This window comes from Myxocyprinus asiaticus, chromosome 3, assembly GCF_019703515.2.
Source record: "Myxocyprinus asiaticus isolate MX2 ecotype Aquarium Trade chromosome 3, UBuf_Myxa_2, whole genome shotgun sequence".
NCBI lineage: Eukaryota > Metazoa > Chordata > Actinopteri > Cypriniformes > Catostomidae > Myxocyprinus > Myxocyprinus asiaticus.
The window spans coordinates 13,856,837-13,873,152 of record NC_059346.1 but is presented as its reverse complement, the minus strand read 5'-3'; the positions used below and the strand labels follow the sequence as shown (position 1 = coordinate 13,873,152).

The 16,316-nt window shown below is 39.3% G+C and overlaps 1 protein-coding gene across 1 annotated transcript; it reads left to right on the top strand.

The window, feature by feature from the left end:
• Window positions 1-845: 845 nt before the first annotated feature.
• LOC127418842 (ran-specific GTPase-activating protein-like) lies at window positions 846-16,085 on the top strand. The gene is made up of 6 exons (XM_051659706.1): window positions 846-984; window positions 2,355-2,491; window positions 13,684-13,841; window positions 13,942-14,070; window positions 14,440-14,502; window positions 14,811-16,085. Exons 1-6 carry the CDS (start codon window positions 970-972, stop codon window positions 14,948-14,950), a joined length of 642 nt encoding a protein of 213 aa, XP_051515666.1. The 5' UTR covers window positions 846-969; the 3' UTR covers window positions 14,951-16,085.
• The last annotated feature ends 231 nt before the right edge of the window (window positions 16,086-16,316 follow it).

The window sequence follows — 16,316 nt, the reverse complement described above, 5'->3', positions numbered from 1 at the left end:
TAACCCCTTTCACTCAAATCTTGAATAAAACGGCAAATTATCAGTTCATAAACACTTTTTGCTCTGTTCCGCAAATAATGCTATCTTACGACATAAACTCTTTTACTATAGCGCATGACTCATTTTAACATTTGCATTACATAACCGACTGCATTTACAAGCTTGTTTAAGTGTAATCAAATTGTGCAGTAGCTCAACTGATAGAGTGTTGCATTTTTGATACAACGGACTGGGGTACGAGTCCTGAAGAGCATCCAAGATGACACATGAGCCGAAAGTGTCATAGAAGCACCTAGGGTTGCCACCCTTTTTAAAGATGAAAAGTATTGATTCAATATGGGACGTGATTACGGCAATTTGTCACGTATTTTAAGCTGGTCAGATGGCGTCATGGCGAAAGAGTTCAAGATTGTTAATTTAACATTGATTTTTGTTGTAAATGTTGCCTAATGCGGGTAAGTGACCATCTAAAATGTCACACATTGTGCTAAAATGTCCTAATACTGTTGCTGTTTTTTCGGTAATCAACATTATGCAACAAATGCTGTCGATTAAGCTTCATTTGTATTTAGCCCGGAATATTCCTTTAAATTAATTCCTTAAATCTGTCAAAGGAATTCTGCTCCACTTACTGCTGTCAAAGCATCTTTGACTAGGTCAACAAATTACTCTACAGTCACAATTCTGGACTTTTTATTATTTATTTTAAAATAAAATAAAATAATTAATTTCACTGAATTATTTAAAATCCATGCGATTCATATTGATAAACGAAACAACAACATCTATTTAATTCTGCGCAATTAGAGCGCAGCCAAAGAAGTATTGTTGCGGGATGGGGTTGTGGTGACGTCATCAACTCTCTCCTCCGGTTAGGCGCGCGCGAAAGCAGCGAAGTGAAATTTCACGAGCTCGCGCTGATCAACCTCTGCAGAAACTCTCTCTAATCTTCAAACATCTGCAAAAACCATGGCGGACCCAAAGGTAACATTGCCATCACCTTCATCCCTTGTCCAATTCAGAGGATGACAGTCGGTTATTTTGGGGGGTTTTGTTGATGATAAATGTTTTATCTTATAAAACGGAAGAGGGAAAAGCCGGCTGTGTTTTTTTCCTGTTCCTACCTCAAGCGTTTCGATATAATGCATTAAAACGTCCATATGTTTAGTTTTTATTGTTAATATTCCCTCTGAAATAGCCTTGTTAAACGGTATAAAATGCGTTTGTTTAGTTAAACTCACGGTACACTGTCAATAGTACGTGTAACGTCCATCAAAATACGCTTTTTGTGTGTATTTGTGTTGGTTACTGCTTTACACATCATAGACTGGTAAGAATTTGTTTTATTAATATACCATGTCCATGACATTTCCTGTCTAAATATGGCTTATTTTTAATTTTTAATTGTAAGTTGCCATGATACGACACTGTTAGCATGTATGTTAGCATTGCTAACATGGAGCACACGTGACGCTCAAAGCCAGTTTGTTCACCGCCTCTTTATAAGTCTTAGTCGATTTGAGTGTTACTACCATTTTGTGCGTTATGGTATCAAAACAGTGGGGGTGAAAACGAGTTTCAGGCGCCTTAAAAGCTGTTAGGCCGCTTTAGGCGCGTATTAATTGTTGCTAGCCTGTATGATCAAATGCTAGCACTGCTCAGTTCTGAGAAACTCATGCAAGTCACGCCTTTAGACATAAACATTACTCCAATATGTTCCTAGTTGATGCCAGTTACTAAAACATTTAATTTGCGTGATGATATGGATTTGGTGTTTGAACATTTAGCTGACATGGGTCGATCCTGCTCAAAGTTCCGCATGTGTTCTGACAGAAGTTGAAAATCTGCTGTCAAACTAGTTCAAAACGAATCGAACGAAATCGATTTCCACTGTAAGACCTGCATTCATCATTATGTAGTGGCCAGCACGTGCATGTGAAAGTGGATTCCTCCAGCATCATCAGCATTTGAAGTTCAGGTTCAAAATGGGTGCAAGTTTGGTTGCAGCAGCACATTTGCAAACAATAGGCCAAACTCCAGAGAGTGATCCTTTTAAATCCTACAGCCTTTCACTCCATTGATCTGATGAGCATTGTGGAAGCAAGGCCCTCACCAGACAGGATCAGGACAGTGGGATGCTCAGCACATGTACTATAACTATACTATTAGGAAATTCCATTGTAAATTTGCATTATCATTTTACATAATTGTAATATTCCATCTATGACAACGATTAATTGTCAACTGATTAATTGACAGGAGCATCACTCACCTGCCCCATTCATGCTTCTTTGAACAGTGTGTTTCTTTGACATTTGACTTACAAATGTTGCTGTTATAATTTACCCCTTCAGGAGACACAAGATGATCATGAAACAACCACAGAGAATGTGGAAGACTCCAACCATGACCCTCATTTTGAGCCCATAGTCTCACTACCTGAGCAGGATGTCAAAACTCTAGAAGAAGATGAAGAGGAACTTTTCAAAATGTGAGTCCATTTATAGCCCCCAAATATGTCCTGTCCTAAATTTTGCACACGGTTGTTTTTTGTTAATACTTTATCATATGTTCTGTTCTTGAACTCTCTGGTGTTGGGTTGTCATGATTATAAAATTTGACTGATGATTTATTGTCATACATATAATTGTGATTATGATGATTAATTGTCTGTTTTAGAGCTTTCACCATCATGGTGATTAATTGTCATACAAATTGTCATACCTAAGGTGTATGTGTGCTTAATACACATTAAGAAGCAATTTATCTGAATTTAACTTTGAATCATAATAAGAGGGATATACACTCATTGAGCACTTTATTAGGAACAATATGGTCCTAATAAAGTGCCAGATGTGGTCTTCTGCTGTTTTAGCCCATCCATTTCAAGGTTCGATGTGCATTCTGGGATTCTGTTCTGCTCACTAAAATTGAGTGGTTATCTGAGTTACCATAGCCTTTCTGTCCACTGTAACCTGTCTGGCCATTCTCTGTTGATATCACTCATCAACAAGGCATTTCCATCCGCAGAACTGCTGCTCATTGGATGTTTTTTGGCACCATTCTGAGTAAACTCTAGAGACTGTTGTGCGTGAAAATCCCAGGAGATCAGCAGTTACAGAAATACTCAAACCAGCCCGTCTGGCACCAACTATCATGCCACGGTCGAAATCACTGAGATCACATTTTTCCCCATTCTGATGGTTGAGTTATGCATTGCACTGCTGCCACACGATTAGCTGATTACATAATCACAATAATAAGTAGGTGTACAGGTGTTCCTACTAAAGTGCTCAGTGAATGTATGGCTGTGTCTCATTTGGAAGGCTACATCCTCTGGTAGTCGCATTTCTCGGCTGCATACGTCATCGAGGCTGTCTCATTTCATAAAAGCGAGTAGGACACTCCGAATGCGACCTTCGAATGCGACCTTCTTTCACAGGAATTCGGAGGGTGCATGAGGTGTATCCTTCGTGGGCACTCACAACCCACAATTCTTTGCATCAACGGAAATGTCTAAAAATAAAATAACGCCAATTTGCCGTAAATATGATGATCAAATGCAAGTAATGTTAATTCTCAAGTTGAAGTACCTCAGTAGATGGGTGCAGAGTATATAATATGTATAATTATATTAATATATAATTAAAATAAAGTATTAGACTAAAAGTACACCTGTAAAATCTATTTTCTTTTCTCTTTACATCATTATAACTCTCCTAAATTTTACCTCATATATTCCCTTCCCGAGGGATTTGTTCCCTTCTCACTCAAAGCCCTGGCACTTAAAGCGTGGCGTGCTGTCATAGCAACCATGATACATTCCGTTTCAGTTTGTCCTACGAAGGCCGTATCGTTTAAACGAGGCTTGTTTAAAGGAGGACACTCGGTATACTGCAGCCTTCAAAGGACGCATCCTATCTAGCATGCAGCCTTCCAAATGAGACACAGCCTATGATTAAAATACATAGGAATTGGGGATGTGCAAAACTACCAATTTTCATAATTGACTAGTTAGTTTGTTTGAACAACTAGTCGGTGTTATGGTTAATAATAATTAGGTCAAGTTATGTTCACTTGACCCCGATCAGACAGCTTTTAGAGGGATACAGGACACTAAGGGCAGCACATTAACATGATGGAAAATGGATATTCAACAGATAAATAGGCAAAATAACCAACATCCTACTGCACAAAACTATCAAAGTAAGAAAAGTACAAAATTGGAAAGGCTCCATTACAGAGCTGAGCGCAGAATGACGCACTTTAATGTAACGTGTAGAACTATAAGGTAATATAGCTGGTGTGTGGTGAGTGTACTGGTGCACTGTGGCTGCCTTCGCATCATCCAGGTGGATGCTGCACAATGGTGGTGGTTGAGGAGAGTCCCCTGTTCACTGTGTGTAGCGCTTTGAGTGTAGTGTCAGAAAAGCACTTTATAAATGTAACGCATGTTCATTTATTTAAGCAGTGTCAGACAGAATCAGCAAAGGACTTTAAACTCTCTACAGCACCTCACAAATGTGGTAATATTATTTACAGCAGAGGATTTCATGTCCGACAGTGATCGTCTTGAAATATATTGTTTATGCAGCGCTTTGCTGTAACAACAGCACATTTATGAAACTTCTTGCAGAGGGCTTTACTGTGCTAACTGTTATTCACTGTTAAGCACCGCAAGTTAACATCGCATAAAAATGCACTATAAGAAGATGAGTCTCAATAGGTCTTCCATTAAAACCACCACCTCTAAAAATATAAATTGTTAAAAGTTGACCCCACTAATCGACTAGTCAGGTGTTAGATGACTAGTGGATTAGTCAACCACCCTGGCACATTGCTGATAGGAATATGTGATTAAAATGATTTGATGATTTAAAACTTATTGCTATATTGTAAAATGTTGCACAGGGGTCAGTGACATGAAAAAAAGAATTAAACATCAAAATATTTCCAAATATTTAAAATATCGATAACGATTATAAGTAATAATAAAAAAGACTGATAACCGATATTTGGGGCCGATATACATTTGCAGTAAAAAAAAAAATAAATCAACAGTCAAAAAGTATCTTTTTTGTGATTAACATTTTATTGATTCATCTATTAAAAAGGAACAGCAAAACATACACTATATTGCCAAAAGTATTCGCTCATCTGCCTTTAGACGCATATGAACTTAAGTGACATCCCATTCTTAATCCATAGGGTTTAATATGACGTCAGCCCACCCTTTGCAGCTATAACAGCTTCAACTCTTCTGGGAAGGCTTTCCACAAGGTTTAGGAGTGTGTTTATGGGAATTTTTGACCATTCTTCCAGAAGCGCATTTGTGAGGTCAGACACTGATGTTGGACGAGAAGGCCTGGCTCGCAGTCTTCGCTCTAATTCATCCCAAAGGTGCTCTATCGGGTTGAGGTCAGGACTCTGTGCAGGCCAGTCAAGTTCTTCCACACCAAACACGCTCATCCATGTCTTTATGGACCTTGCTTTGTGCACTGGTGCGCAGTCATGTTGGAACAGGAAGGGGCCATCCCCAAACTGTTCCCACAAAGTTGGGAGCATGGAATTGTCCAAAATCTCTTGGTATGCTGAAGCATTCAGAGTTCCTTTCACTGGAACTAAGGGGCCAAGCCCAGCTCCTGAAAAACAACCCCACACCATAATCCCCCCTCCACCAAACTTCACAGTTGGCACAATGCAGTCAGACAAGTACCGTTCTCCTGGCAACCGCCAAACCCAGACTCGTCCATCAGATTGCCAGATGGAGAAGCATGATTCGTCACTCCAGAGAACGCGTCTCCACTGCTCTAGAGTCCAGTGGCGGCATGCTTTACACCACTGCATCCGACACTTTGCATTGCACTTGGTGACGTATGGCTTGGATGCAGCTGCTCGGCCATGGAAACCCATTCCATGAAGCTCTCTACACACTGTTCTTGAGCTAATCTGAAGGCCACATGAACTTTGGAGGTCTGTAGCGATTGACTCTGCAGAAAGTTGGCGACCTCTGCGCACTATGCGCCTCAGCATCCGCTGACCCTGCTCTGTCATATTATGTGGCCTACCACTTCGTGGCTGAGTTGCTGTCATTCCCAATCGCTTCCACTTTGTTATAATACCACTGACAGTTGACTGTGGAATATTTAGTAGCGAGGAAATTTCACGACTGGACTTGTTGCACAGGTGGCATCCTATCACAGTACCACGCTGGAATTCACTGAGCTCCTGAGAGCGGCCCATTCTTTCACAAATGTTTGTAGAAGCAGTCTGCATGCCTAGGTGACACATGACAAAAAAAAGTATAAAAATAAAATAAATAAACTAATCACACATATCTCCTACACCTCTCTCCACTGTCCCTCCCCGAGAGCCCTCCAAAAAAAGACAGATATTTGCCTCATTTCTCCCCAAACAGGTTTAGACTCCACAGTCTTCTGGATATCCCCCCCTCAAGAGCTGCCACTCTGGCGACCTCTGAACACCACTTCTGAAATGGGGGCGCTCCAGCTGACTTCCAACTCCTTAGAATAATCTGTCTGGCAATCATAATACTAGTTAGGACCCAGTTTTTCACATGTTTATTCTCCAAATTAATGACTGCCCCATCTCCTAAAATACAGAGTCTGGGGCAGAATAAAATCTGAGAGGCCAAAACCTCGCACATAAAACTCTGAATCCTCAACCAGAACTCTTGAATCTTAACACATCCCCAAAAGACATGGGTTGTGTCTCCATCTTCTGATTGACATCGCCAGCAGGTGGGTGTGTCTTTAAGACCAAGCCTATGCAATCTAGAGGGGGTCCAATAGACTCTATGTAAAATCGTGAATGGCATATGGCGAACCCTTGCATCTCTAGATGCAGATTTGACATTTTTTAGAATCTTAGCCTACACTCCCTCCTCCAATACCAAGTTTAGATCTTTCTCCCATAATCTCTTAAGAGAAGCTGAAGTTCCGTCCCCCAGACTCTGAATTAACAGGGAGTAATACACTGATGCCTCGTCCTTTTCCGAAAGCAGTAATCACCACTCCCAGAGTATCTGCCGCTTTAGGAGGGTGTAAACTACTCCCAAAAACAGTACAAAGCAGGTGGCGCAACTGTAAATACAGAACTGAGATCTAAGAATCCCAAAAAGTTTCACCAAATTTTGAAAGGATCTCAGCATTCCACTCTCATATAGGTCTCCAAGTGTAGCAACCCCCCTCCCAATCCATTCTGACCATGCATAATTTGGGGTTCAGCCATATGCTCGAGGCAACATTTAAATAAATGTCTGAATTAAACTCTCTGGATACTTTTGTCCATACCGAGTTCAAATGCGAGATAACGGGATGTAACTTAACTTCTCTGATTAATTTGATTAGGCTCTGCAATAGTGAAATAGGGGCAAGAACTTCCTGTTCTATACAAAACCAGGGAGGGGCTTTCTCAGGTGGAAGCGACCAATGAGCCAAATGTCTGAGACCAAATGCATAATAATAAAATAAATTCTTGGGTAGGCCTAGCCCTAACTTTGTCAATCGGCCTATGTAACTTATTTGGGACGCTTACCATTCCAAATGAAGGACTTCGCTATGCTATCAAACTGCTTGAAATAAGAGAGGGGGACATCTATGGGGAGAGACTGCAGCAGGTGATTGAATTTTGGAATACAATTTATTTTAATAACATTAACTTTCCCGATCATAGATAAATGCAATGAAGCCCACCTGCCCACATCACTCAAACCATTTTATTAAGGGGTCAAAATTAACTCTTAACTAAATCACAAAATTTTGCTGGGAATAAAATGCCCAAATACTTAATGCCCTGTTTGGGCCACTGGAAAGCGCCTGGCTGGAAAGCAGTCGCTGGGCAGTACGCTGTCAAAGCCAAAGCTTCATATTTAGACCAATTGACTTTGTATCCTGAAAATTTAGAAAAGGAATTAATTCTGTGGAGGCAAGGCATAGATCTAGCAGGGTCAGAGACGAATAATAAAATATTATCTGCATAAAGCTTATGTGCCACAACTCCCGCCACCACCCCTGCTGCTAATGGTTCCAGGCCAAGACAGAACAATAATGGGGAAAGAGGGCAACCCTGAAATAATCAGAAATTAATCCATTTGTTTGTACCGCCACTAGAGGGTGTCTATAAAGTAACAATCCAACCAATAAATGTACTCCCGAACCCATATATTTCCAAAATCTTAAAGATAATCCCATTCTACCATATCAAACGCCTTTTCGGCGTCAAGTGAGATGGCAGCGACCGGAGTCTGATCATTCGCCACTGACCACATGATATTGATAAAATGCCAAATGTTATCGGAAGAGCTGCGGCCCCTAATAAACCCCACCTGATCTATATGTATAAGAGATGTCATAACTTAATCGGTTAGCCAGAATTTTTGCCAATATTTTTACGTCTAGCTGGATCAGGGAAATTGGACGGTAACACTTTCACACGGTTGGATCATTGTCCTTTTTAAGAATCAGACTGATCCGGGCTTGTGTCATTGTTGGCGGAAGCTTTCCATTCTTTAATGATTCCGTATAAACTTGTAACAAAAGTGGAGCCAGTTCTGCAGCATAAGATCTAAAAAATTCGGCGTCAAATCTAAGATCAAGGACTGAGTCTATCAAATGATTAAAATCTCCTCCCAATATTATATCATGAGAGGTGCCAGTGGTTTGCAACATCCCTTCAAGATCTATAAAAAAGCCCTGATCATCAGTGTTAGGTGCGTAAATATTAGCCAAAATCAACCTTTGTCCCTGAATTTCTGCTAAAACAATGACTCTTCCTATTTTATCTTTAATCTGTTTGAGAAATTTGAATTGTAAATGTTTATTTATCAATATAATGTCCTCCCCTGCTCTTACATGAGCCAGCACTAAAGAAAACATGTCCACCCCATATCTTCCCAAATTTTTCAGCTTCCTGCGGGTAAAGATGCATTTCTTGAAGAAACACTATCACATTTCTTACACTTAAGAAAATAAATAACCTTCCTTTTTATGGGGTGCCCCAACCCATCCACATTCCATGTGGAGAGAGAGAACCCATTCACATTAACATTTGACGTATTTAATAAAAAAAATAAATTGTGTCAAAAGCAAGATTATACAGACCACATTTACCTGTAATGCAACAATCAAACCCCAAACTTCCCCCCGAACAAAACAAACAGAAAAAAGAAAAACATGCGCATTGACTGGCATCAATCCCTCTAAACTCAAAAGGTCCATGTACGCATGCGAGAACCCCCCCCCCCCGACAACTTTGCCGTCGGATTACTCAAGTCCTTCTTGTGCTTCTGCACAAGTTTTGTGAGGCAAAATTACATAACAGAAAATACTTTGTAAAACAGACCCCAGCCAACAGGTAGAATAAACACAAAGAACATGTAGATTCATTCACAGAACTCTCTTGAAGGTGTGTTCCTCCACAAAAAAAACTCCAGCTGATATAAAGCCGTTCAGTTTCCTCAGACAGATAGACAGTTGTTCAGTGAGCTGGCTGTTATGAGTGCAGCAGATGACGTAATCATTCCAGTGTCCCTTAAAAATACTCCACAAAACAAACTTCAGCCAACAGAAGGCGTAAGCACAAAGAATGATCAGATTCATCCACAGTTGACCCGACGGAGGAGTATTCAACAAAACAAACTCCAGCCGCTAGTCGGAGCCAGCACATAGAAACAAAACAGGCATCCCGGTTCCTCGGATGATCAAGTGTGTATTGAGCGAGTCAAATTCACTCGGAGGCCGCATAAAAAAAAAATACATCATGACTTACTCAGTCCGACAACTTTATAAAGGACGTCATTTATGTGAGCATGTAGATATTATGCGGTCATCCATAGTGTCCATTCTCAATCTGGTCGGGAACTTCAGTGTAAAAGTGATCTTCCATCAATGCAAATGTTTCTTGGAGTGTCATGCCACAAAACAAACTCCAGCCACTAGGCGTAGCCAACGCAGAAAGAAACAAAAAAGCGATATTCCGTTGATGTAAGAGTTTCTTACATTCCTTGAACCGATCGCATTTCTCTCGTCGAATTCGCAAAGTCCGGGAACAAGAAAATATTGTGATTCTTCCAAGAAAGGTTTCCTTTGCTCCTTGCCTGGCGCAACACTAGATCTTTATCGGATAATCTCAGAAATTTGGCTAGAATTGATCGGGGCCTGTCTCCCTCAGCAGATCTGCGAGCCGGGACTCTGTGAGCTCGCTCGATTTCCAGTTTATGGCCTGTTATGTCGAGCAGACTTGGGAAGAGCCCATCTAGGAATTTCACCATATCTCAGCCCTCTTCATGCTCAGGAATTCCAACAATTTGTATGTTATTCCTTCGGCTCATATTTTCAAAATGTTCAAGTTTTTCCAAAATGTGTTCCAAGTCTGTTTTGGATGCGGGCGGATTAGCGGATAATTCCCTTTCAGAAGATTCCAGATAATCGATTCGTTTTTCAACTTCTGTCACTCTTGTGACCAACTCGGAGAATCTTGTTTCCATCGCCGTAATCGATCGACGTATTACAGCGAGATCCTCCAAGTCAGCATCACCGAGATGTTGGACAGTTGACGCTGGATTTCATCTCCCGACGTGCCGTCCAAATCGAGTCCCCGGCTCGCAGTCCCGTCAGAGGCCTCAGCTTGAACACGTAAGTGTCTTTTAATGTCTCCAGAGTCTGAGGATTTTGACTTTGCCATGTTTACCTCAAAGAATAAATAAGTAACTGGGTGTATCGAATCTCACCGGTTATAACATGAAAATAATAAAAAAAACCAGCAAAGTGCGCAGAGCAAGCCGCTCACACGTCTGCTCCTCACATGGCGTCACTTGACCTCCCCAGTCAAAAAGTATCTTGAGAACTGGGCAAGAATGAGGACATTGTGACCCAAAGACAACCAAAGTAGTGGACTATGGGGGATCTTCTACTGTTTATATATAGATAGGAAATATACTGTATGGGGGTTCAGGGGTAACCCTTGAGAGAAAATGTAAAAGTCTTAATGAACCATTTTTATATTTTAAAATGCAAATCTACCAAACACAAACAATGTACATCTAAATAGTGCAGTTTAAAAATACTGTTTGCTATCGTGAAGTATAAAGGCGCTGACTATCAAATAATGGAAATGTTTTTCAACTCGTAATTTAAAAGTTTGGGTTGTCTTGCCATCCATGCCAGAGATTATCTCTGATTAATGTTCACAAAATGTAAACAAAAATCTCGTTTATTATCAATACGCTCTAAACATGTTGATTAATAAGGCTAATTTCAGACAGGAAAAAATAATTTATAGTCTAAAGGTGCTCTGGAACTACAATAAATTGTCCTGTCACAAACCTTGCTTTGCTGAACCTTCGGAGTCATATCAGACACATGAAGATTGTTTCTGCTTCATTTTTGTTTTCTGCAGTGTATTTTAGTGAAAGATGCTCACTGTATTTCTCTGCTATGGTCTACTGTCATTAAAATAACTACGTCTGCAGATCTACTAAGCGGCGCTTCATGTCGCGCACTGGGGGAGAGAGGCAGCATGTGCAGAGCGCGAAAAGGCATTAATGAAGCGTTTTCGGTGCTAGAGAAAAATATTCAAGGATATAGCGCCGACAGATTAGTGCTATCTACACCCTGGAGCGCTTGCGGTGTACACAGCTCCATTGTTTTGTCATGCTGCTAACCTAAAGTGTAGAAACGGTGAGATGGGACAACCGTTATCATGATGTCTCGCAGTCTGAGTCTGAACTCTGAACCCCAGATTTGTTCCATCCGGACCGCGAGACATCATGACAACGGTTGCCCCATCTTGCTGCTAATTGTTGACCGCTGGCTTAGAGTATTGTGATGTTTATTGCAACTTCAGTGTCTGCATTCTTACCTTTTGAAAACAGCTTGTCCTCTCAGTGATGTCTTTCTCTTGCTGCTTTCCTCTCTCCCCCACGAATACGGAGTACAGTGTTGATTGGCCATTTATTTGTAACATATAACCAATCCGATAATGCTGTGGGCGGGACATTGAGCCAGACTACAAGCAGTAACCTTTCAGAGAGAGGCAAATTCAAAGCCAATGGAGTGCATTTTAAAATTGATTAGCAATCAGATCAGACAAAATAATGATTCCGATAATTAGAAAAATTATGAATATCGGATCCGATTATCGGCCTGGGCGATAATGGCATGTTATCAGAATTATTTGTTTTTGTCGGTCTAGATTATAGAAGCTGCCTAACTAAATACCTGCTTACAGAGCACTTTTTTTTGTTTATTTTTTTACAGTGTGCAGTGCATCTGCAGCCTACATGGCAGCAAATGATATGCACAATCCATCAACACACTCATTGTCACCTGACACAAAGCAATTTTTAGACATGTTTGTTGTGAGATGTATTTTGCTTTGTGGTATACTTGAACTGTGTTGCTGAAATAATAAATGAATTTCCACTGAGCTGTTAGCTGTAGATGATGATAAATGGCAAAATAAAGGTTAAATAACAAATGTTTATATAATTTAGGAAACTTTAAACAAGATCTTGTTAAAAGCGACTACATATGGTGGCCATTCTGTTGGAACATGCCTGAGCATAGGTAACAGAGAATTAAATTAAACAGTTTAATTTCCAACATGCGCTTATCCAAGGCTCTTCGATTTAATTCATGTGAAGTAATGTTTCGTCTTTGGGATTTGTCTTCCACTACGTAAATTTGTCTCCATTTCTTAGCGTTAAGCTTAAACTACATCAAGCATTTATGAAACATCTCACTTGAGCATGAATGGCTGTTACATTGAATAAAGTTTATTAATTTAAGCAATACATTGCAAAAGCAAGTTACTTTACCTGTAAACACCATTGTTTCCCCTCACACGCAGGGCTGTAATGGCGTCTTGCATGTAATGTTTAAAAAAAAAAAACAAATCCACCCGATGTGCCATTTATGTGTGATCTGATATTAAATAAAGTATATTAGATTAAGGAAAAATGCTTGAATATTGAAAAAACACCAGTAAAACCGATAATTGGATGATCTATAGATGGCACACACATCTGATCAGAGTACTTCACAAGCGGTTAATCTTCACGCACTCTTCAGGAGCTGCACTGAGTCTGGTGCGGCTCAGTGAGACAGGTGGATTTCATTTGGAGTGCTCTCATAATGCAAAAACCCTGGAATATGAGAGAACAACATGCTGTTCATGGCATTTATATGTTTACTTAAAATTATATATAATAAATAGTAATGTGATTGGGTTTTGGAAGTGCACAATAATCACAATCAGCTGATTATTTAATCACATTTTACTCTGGTGCATGATGTCCACTTTAGTCAGATCTTTAAATTATTTTTTTTTAACCATTTCAGGGTTCTAAACCACCATGAATGATAACCTTTCCCGTAAATCTATATGACTGTCGTCTTTATTGTTTAATATTTTAACATGGTGATGTAGTGAGACGCAAAGTAAATCTGAAATATTTTCCGGTGTCTTCTGTTGTAAAAGACAGATGGGTAACTTTCTCAAAAACTTATTTTTGGAAAATAAAAGATTAGGAATAACTGTTCTTGTTTGGAAGTAAGAATACATTTTCCTCTGTGATTTAATTAATGCACAAGATAAGCCACAAAAATCTGTTTAAAGCTGACAAATTCACCTTTTTTATTTTTTATATATGGTTTTGACTAGGAGGGCAAAGCTGTACCGTTTTGCCAGTGAGAACGACCCCCCTGAGTGGAAGGAACGTGGTACAGGTGATGTCAAACTCCTGCGACACAAAGAGAAGGGTTCCATCCGTCTTCTCATGAGGAGAGACCGCACCCTCAAAATCTGTGCCAACCACCACAGTGAGTTTAACAGTACAGTGCATCCATTCTGTTCAGCTTCTGTTAACTGTTCCTCTTTCATGATTTTTAACAAAATGATGGAAATCCTCTTATTCTGTAGTTATGCCGTTGATGGAGCTGAAGCCCAATGCAGGTAGTGATAGGGCCTGGGTGTGGAATACACATGCAGACTTTGCCGATGAACAACCCAAAGCAGAGCTGCTGGCTATCCGATTTCTCAATGCAGAAAGTAAGTATAAATTAAGGTGTTAGTTTTCATTAACCAAAACATATTTTGAAGAGTGGTTTTATTTTTTAATTACAACCAAGCTATGACAGAGGTCAAATTGAAAAGCGTGAAACTGTTTACTATTCTCAAGGCTTTTAATATAATATTGAAATTAATTCAGAAACTAAAAAGTGAAACTTGCATCTACTCATCAAACTGCTTATGCAATCAAACAAAACAATACAAGTTAGTAAAATGTTGTAAATAATAGTAACGTTGCAGTATAAAATGCATCTCGAATGCATTGGTGTTTTTTTGTTTTTTATATCAGTAGTTTAATTGACTTCTGCTTGTTTGTGCTCATTAGTAATAATTTCCTCTTGCTTACAGATGCACAGAAGTTCAAAATGAAGTTTGATGAATGCAAAGAAGAGGTCAGAAAGTTCCTAGAAGGTAAGATGACATTTTCTACCAAGCACTCAGACTCACTCTAAGACTGAAACATCCAGCCTTAAACTTTCTTCGTCTGCAACAGTAACATGCAGAATGTACAAATTGCCTTGCCATTACATTGAAGATGACAGTACCTTCTGATACATTCAGATGCATTCATATGGTTGACTGTTTTTATTTATTTATTTTTTATTATAATTTACATTAAGCTTGTTTAGGAATGCAATTCTAAACTCTTGAATTGAGAACATAAAATTGCCTTTCATTTCAAGCGCCTCAGACAATGCATTTGTTTAACTTTTTCACAGGTGACATGAACAGCGCCAACAAAGTGGCAGAAAAGCTGGAGGAGCTGTCCGTAAAGGATGACAAGTCAAAGAGTTCAGAGGACAAGAAAGAGAATAAGGAGGAGGTGAAGAAAGAGAAGGCGGAGGAGGTGAAGAAATGAGCCCAGGAACGCTGCGTCATACGGATCCTCCACTTGCCATTTTCCTCTTTTCTACAACAGACTCTGCAAACTAAATTTGGACACTTTCTTTTTTCTTTTTGGCCTCTTGACTTCACAAGACCTTGGTGCCACTCTTAATGCGTCCATTTCTCAGTCATTAAGATGTTGTGAGCTTCTGTCCCATTCACAAACTCTCATATCGCCCTTCATCTTTTCATACATTGTGGACCAGTCGTCAGTTATGTATTTGTGTATTGACATGACATGCTACAATACAAGGCTTGTGCTATTGATTGATTCCCACATTGGGTAACCTCTTTTGTTGTTTTTCTTTTGTACTTGAAAGAGTTATATTGAGTGTCTAGATGAGCACTGTCTGATATGAGAGCAGGATGTATGAGTTGGTAGGGAGTATGAGTATCTGAGAATGAGTATGATGACTTTTCCTAACAATAAAGTCACATGAGGAATGTTTGACTTCTCTGTGGCTTGAATTTGCTGTTCTTGAATTGACAAATTTTCTGTGGAGGGGTGCGCCAGACAGTTCTGTCATCAATAACTGAAGGACATTTTTCAACCTATAATGAGTGTGACCCTCTTCTGTTTGAAATGAAAATCAAGACAATAAAGTATGGTTGACTCTGTATTCAATTGAGTGTTTGTGGTGCTCCCACAAGCTGGAAAAGTAGCAAGGATCTACAATTTTGTAATCAAAAAGAAGCTGTTTATAGAAATGTTCGTGCTTTTTACATGACAAAAAATAAGACAACAAATTAACTACTGTTATCACAGATTTATATAATTCCAAAAGTATTACTTCAATTTAAAGAAACAATATTTTCAAAGATTTAAAGGGCATATCTGCGGTTTGTCTCTGACCATACAGAATGCAAAAGATGTTTTTTGCCTTTTTTTTTTTTTTTTACTTTGTAAATTTTAGGAACTGTAGTTTTATATTGTTTAATGAACAGCAAATTTTCCACATTCCCTGTTTTTGAGCATTTTGATAAAAACAGCAGGGTCCCTTAATATTATGTTGACATTTGATAATTGACACATTTTCTAGTGGTAATTAATTATTCATAATGTAAAGGGTTGTGATCAAACCAAATTAAAAGACTGATGCTTTGTCATACACTGGTGTCTGTTTGACTTCCATTTAAAATCTTAAAGGAATAAAATCAGATCTCTGTATTTTTAACATTTTAGTTGCATAGTGTCCAACAATAAATTGCAAAGTAGACTAGAATTGTCATGAATGAGAAAACCGTTTAATTTGACACTAAAATGCCAGCCTTGCACTGCAGTTAACAAAATTACATTAAGTGCTACTGTATTTTTCTAATAACTGAAAAGAATACAAATG